Source organism: Homarus americanus, unplaced genomic scaffold (genome assembly GCF_018991925.1).
Source record: "Homarus americanus isolate GMGI-L3 unplaced genomic scaffold, GMGI_Hamer_2.0 scaffold22250, whole genome shotgun sequence".
NCBI classification, from domain to species: Eukaryota; Metazoa; Arthropoda; class Malacostraca; order Decapoda; family Nephropidae; genus Homarus; species Homarus americanus.
The window spans coordinates 3,215,527-3,221,651 of NW_024741189.1; the positions used below are offsets into that span (position 1 = coordinate 3,215,527).

The 6,125-nt window shown below is 33.8% G+C and overlaps 1 protein-coding gene across 1 annotated transcript; it reads right to left on the minus strand.

Annotated features, from left to right (window-relative positions):
• Positions 1 to 2,522: 2,522 nt before the first annotated feature.
• On the minus strand, positions 2,523 to 5,242 carry LOC121875663. The gene is made up of 3 exons (XM_042380285.1): positions 5,213 to 5,242; positions 4,592 to 5,022; positions 2,523 to 4,176 (listed from the first exon to the last, which is right to left on the minus strand). Exons 1-3 carry the CDS (start codon positions 5,240 to 5,242, stop codon positions 3,918 to 3,920), a joined length of 720 nt encoding a protein of 239 aa, XP_042236219.1. The 3' UTR covers positions 2,523 to 3,917.
• Between the last annotated feature and the right edge of the window lie 883 nt (positions 5,243 to 6,125).

Consider the following 6,125-nt stretch of genomic DNA (forward strand, 5'->3'; position numbering starts at 1 on the left):
TAAACTACAGGCCAATATCTTTATTAGAAATTACCGGGAAACTATTGGAAAAAATATTAAATTCAAGACTTATAGCCTTTTTAACACAACATGGGAAAACTAACAACAGACAACATGGATTTATTTCCAATAGAAATACCCTAACTGCAATAGCTATAGTAACGGAAATAATTGCAATAGAAAAAAGCAAGGGTAACCAGATCAATATAATTTTAAGGGATGTTTCTAAGGCTTTTGATAAAGTTTGGCATTTAGGCTTGAAATATAAAATATTAAAACTGGGACTTAACGAATACTTGCTAAGAATATTGTGTAACTATTTAGATGATAGGAGAGCACAAATTCAAATTGGAAACTTTTTAGGAACTATGTTTAATCTTGAGAGTGGAGTAACTCAAGGAGGATGCCTTTCTCCAACACTATATACAATTTATACTTCCAGACACCTCAACCTACCTCTTTAGTGAATAATATGTAATGTTTGCTGATGATATTACTCAAATAGTATCATACCCAGGAAAATCAACTCAATTTATGGCACTCTACACGGTAAGAGCGATAAAACATAAATGATTTTGAGAAAAAATGGAAAAATCAGGACAAATAAGAATAAATTCAAGATAATACCAATAGCCAAGATTAAAAACAAGTCCAGGCAATAGTCGACCAGGAACTATACCATACGATAATTGAAGGTAGGATGCTTTCTGGATTAAAAACTAACAAAAAGAGGATATATAACATACTTAAAAGATAAAGAACGACAGGGCAAGACAAGATTATCAAAATAAAACGCTTAAGAACCTTAGCATTAATAACAATAAAAAAGAAAGATTTATATTGCTCCCTTGTCAAATCAATTATGGATCACCACCCATCCCATTGAACACCCTTAGTAAAACGTGCATTAAAAAGTTACAAACAGTACAAAATATAGCCCTCAGATTTATATATAACATAAAATATACAGACCACATCAATAATGAACAGCTACACAAGAGAGCAAACCTCTTAGCAATCAATGTAGATATACACAACAAAGCTGTAAATATTTGGAAAAAAGTGACTGAACTTAACACAGAAACATATCAAAACTGGATAAATAATATAGACAACGAAGGATTCCAAGAACACAGTTGGTTTAAATCAGCCAGGAAGAAAGTAATTGAACCATCTCCTGCCCCAATATACATATAAAACATTAATAGAGAGAATAAAAGATGAGAGTGACCTACCAGCTCCACAAGAACCTGGTAGGCCTCTCCATACAATGTACCTTTAGACTAACATAACTAATATTTAACATTTAACATTTAACATTTAACATTGAACTAACATCTTAGTAAGAGAAAAAAAAAAAAAAAAAGACTACCTCCCAGCTACACAAGGACCTCAAGGCTCACTAACTCAAAAAAAAAAAAAAAAAAAAATATATATATATATATATATATATATATATATATATATATATATATATATATATATATATATATATATATATATATATATATATATATATATATATATATATATATATATATATATATATATATATATATATATATATATATATATATATATAATATTAATAATAATAATGTGATTACCCTCCCAGCTATATCAGCCAGGAAGAAGTAATTGAACCACCTCCTGCCTCAATATACACATTTCTACATAAAACATTACTAGAGGAATAAAGATGAGAGTGACCAACCAGCTCCACTAAGAACCTGGCAGGCCTCTCCATACAGTGTACCTTTAGACTAACACAACTAACACTTAACTAACACCTCAAAAAAAAAAAAATGTGACTACCCTCCCAGTTACACAAGGACCTGGGCGGGCTCACTAACTCCAACAATAAAAAATAATAATAATAAGCAGCATTATATAAATAAACCAATATTAATACAAAGGTCTGACGACCCAAGGGAGCAGAACAAAGACAAAACACCAATAAGAAAGATGAAGCGATCTGGTTGAGCCCAGATTCTTTCTACTCCTACTGTATTTCAGTTTCACCACTTTTTCTTCAATTCCTAATAATCTTCTTTCACCTCTTAACTAATGACTTCGTATCGTATCGTAAGCCAGTTGCCTCTAAAGATGTCTTGAATAAAGACGAAAGCTAAGGTGCTCCATTGTTTCCATTTTCCCGTGTGATTTTATCAAGATATTTAATAATATGTAATATACAGTGTATATTGTCATGTAAATTATACAATAAGAAAATGTTTGACGAAATTTACACTAAAACGAGAACTCCGGTCGAATTGTAAAATATTCAATACATTTCCTCCCATTTTAATTTTATTCTGTCATTCTGGCTATTCTCAGCAGTCTGGTAACTGTTGCTTGACTTCATCAACTGGTTCTGACTGAAGCATCAACTGTTAATGTTGAAAATAAGTAAAACACGTTTTATTTTACTCTAATTGATATACAAAAAGAAGTGTGATGGTTTAAGAGTTACGGTACACACAACCATATCATATCCTTAAAAATGTAAATAATACTCGATATATGAAGAATGCATTTATATATTTCACACAGGTATCGGAATAACTTTACAAGTTGCTATTGATCTGGATACATTTTCATGTTATAACATTTAACAGACATAATAACTGTTTACGTTTTTCGTCTTTTCAGTACAAACACACATAAATACATACATACTATTTCTGTCATTAGAATCACATGATCGACTTTTAACGAATAACACCACCTAGATCTTGATTTTTAATTAGCACGCATAGTGATACGTATATGCTTCAACACAAGTCTGGTAAAATAGCCACCTTCGTGAGCTATTGTTTTTCCACGTCTGTGAAAAAGTAATAAAACGTGTCTTGTGATAGATAATCTTTGCAGTAATAATGGGATGGTGCATCGAGGAATGAATTTGGAGGCCTAGATTAATAAATTTTTGAGGCTCCCCATTGTTTGTTCTTTTTATAGATTCTGAAACTAACCTGCTTATTTGCATATTCCCTTTTCAAAGTATTTTAATCTAATAAATGTTCTTGTTCTAGTATACTGTACAGTTTCAAAAAATTTTCATCACAGTTTGGATATTTAGACATTAGTACTAATTAAAAAAAAAAAGTGCCGAATTACTCCTGGGTTTACATCTAAAGTATTTCCATGAATTAAACAAAAAACAAGTTCAAAATGTTTGATCAATTCCAATAATTCAGGGAAAGGATAAAGTAAATGGCCTTTCCTAATATTTGAAATCCAAGAATTCTTTGAAGGTTCTCCAAGAAAGTGAGGGTGAGTTTCTTTGAGCTTAAATGCTATGTAACCTGCTACATATTTTAATGCTTCCTGTTAGGCATCTATGCTCTCCTTACTAGGACAACCCTGGTTGTCTATTGTCTGAGACATTATCAGTTGTACTTCATGATACTCAATGTCGTCAACTTCACATTCAAAAAGCTGAAATCCTATATTGCGTGCTGTACAATATGGCGTGTTATCATCGGTTTCATCTTGTACCTCGACTAATGTAGACTGGAAAAGAGAAGCAGGTACATCTAAGTCTAACAATAAAATCCTAATCCTTGCCTCAAAATCACTGCAATCTGCATATGCACCTGCCCCAATGAGCCGAACACAAGAGAAAAAATTCTCAAGGGCATCCTGAGTTAATGTAGATGTTAAACCATAATTTACATTGCATTTATATTGAAGGAAGTTGAAGATCTTAGGTAGTGCATTTCCTGCAATAACCAGTGCTTTTTGACAGGGACTTAATGGACATTTCATCAAACGAAAGTACTGTCAATCTTTCTGAACTGTTTTTAGTAAACCATTTGCATTTAATAAATCCAGGCTTTTAGTTAAGATTCCTGGGGGAGTTTGAAAGTTCATTATTCATCGGCTAAGACATTCTGCAGAGGGTAATGGATAATTTAATACATTAGTAACGAAACCATAAGCTTTGGAAGAGATGGACTTAGTGCCAAAGCTTTAGCCACACTGTCTTGGTTCCAAGGACTTCTAGATGCAGGATTCGATAATCTTCTTAACTGTGCATTGGAGAATATGGCTGCCGCAGGCTTCCAAGTATTTTGCTTCCTTATTGTAGATTTAGCTGCCCGAAGATAGCTTTGGAAATGTTTGACACTCGCCTTATTATTCATATATTTTGTTCTCCAGTAGTTTACCGACCTGAATAACAGAAAGAAAGGTACAAATCATGAGTGTTGCTAAATTCCGTCAGTCAACAGTTAAAAGATTTTTGTATGTCTAAAAGCGAGTGTGTATCTGCCCTTTGTGAGCCAGGGTGGACAGATGTATGATGAGTCTAGATGTGGATAGATAGATGACATGAGAGAGTCTGGATGGATGTGGATAGATAAATGATATGCCAGTCTGGATGTCGATAAACAGATGATAAGGGAGTTAATAAGGGTGGATAATTATACATGAAATAATACATAAGGTTAAGGGTTAAATATATATTTTACAAAATAAATTCAAACTATGAAAGATGCTCTACCATCTGTTACTTAACTTAAATCATTATGCAGACTTCATGTGGGTGGGAAACAGACTTATTTCTTAATACATGAAAATAACTTACAATTTGTGCGAAGGCTTTTTACATTTTCTTCTGGAAGAAGGTCCCAGTTCTTGATCATGTCCATCTTTTTGAATCTGTCCACCATCAGTGTCTCCATCATTCAGAATATGTCCACCACCTTGACTGAGTCCACCATCTTGACTGAGTCCACCACCTTGACTGATTCCACCTTCTTGACCGAGTCCACCACCTTGACTGAGTCCACCATCTTGACTGAGCCCACCAATTTCCGCTTGATTTGGGCGTGAAGCGTCTTTTCTATTCAGGAACACTTGAATCGGTAGCAGTTTTCTGAAGCAAAATATATTGCAGATAATTTTTTTCCCATGAAATATATAATTGTTGTAGGTTATTACTATACCGGTACTGTATTGTGAGTAATGAAATTTCCTACCCAGGTACAAGTAGAAACCTATTATAAGAGTAGAAGCCTAGTACAAGTTATGATTCCAGCTGCATCATGACCATCATTGATAACTAATTGTTATATAGTTAAGGAAACTAATTTATGACACATGAAATTTCCTTACAGCACTGAATGACTAATATACATTATCCATTTATTTGGAAAAATATGCTTCTATTCTGTCCATGTTATTGTAAGCAGACTAAGGTCCGTACTATAAAATCATCGCCAGGTCTGGCGTTCATTCTCTGCGTAAGAAATGTGCTAGGCTGCGTCTTCGTCACACGTAATAATTCAAGAGTACAGCCGCTAGTTTCCAGTTATATTTGTGTATTATTAAAAAACATTGCCAAAGTATGACATGCGTGACGGTGTAGCCTACCGATGATGATGATGATGATGGAGATAAAATGGCAATGGTTTGCCATGGGAAGGGAGAGAAGAGGTAAGGTAGAAGAAAAGTTATGAAAAGGGAAGTAAAGTAATAGAGAATAAGAGCAGGTGGGCTATCCACCTAGCAGAGACGATTTGATTGGCTGCGGTGAAGGCTGCACTAAGAGGTCGCCCGAGCTCAAGGGAACAGGGGGGGGAGCTAGCTAGCAAGGGGTTGTTTGTTATTGTGTTAGTTGGAGAGGTCTGCTAGGTCCTTGTGTGACTAGTAGACTACTCTCATCTTCTATCTTTAATATTATTGTAGAAAATAAGGTCTGACTGGCGTCAAGAAATGTACCTACATCAATACCCGTATATTAAAGTAAACTTTTAACCAAATACTGAAATAAAGAAAACAAATAGCAAACTCTTGGCTTTTTAAGGTATACAATTTAGCATGAGACAGCACATCCTTATGAAAGAACCAATGCAACAACTTGCTCTTTGGAGACTAATGTGTGTTAAATAGCAGTGATTACAGTAGGCTGTTGGTGAATTTGCACCATTATTTCTGTTTCAACCTACTTGAATCATACATTATTAAATACAAATTAATCAATAAAACAGGTTGAACTGGAAATTAACTACTGTACGTATTACAAAATAAAGGAACCTTTAAAAAATAAAAATAAGTACATGAGTCTGCTTTCAAAGCTATACATTTGATTGTGGTATGAACTTTTACCCAAAACCTGG

What these genes read in the sequence shown, in the direction of transcription:
- LOC121875663 (XM_042380285.1), bottom strand. Translation starts at nt 5,242, where the DNA reads ATGAACGCCAGACCTGGCGATGATTTTATA. An exon ending in GACCTGGCGATGATTTTATA is followed by an intron (nt 5,023 to 5,212) that starts GTACGGACCTTA and finishes AACTTGTACTAG; the next exon opens with GCTTCTACTCTTATAATAGG. An exon ending in AAAAAGCCTTCGCACAAATT is followed by an intron (nt 4,177 to 4,591) that starts GTAAGTTATTTT and finishes TCTGTTATTCAG; the next exon opens with GTCGGTAAACTACTGGAGAA.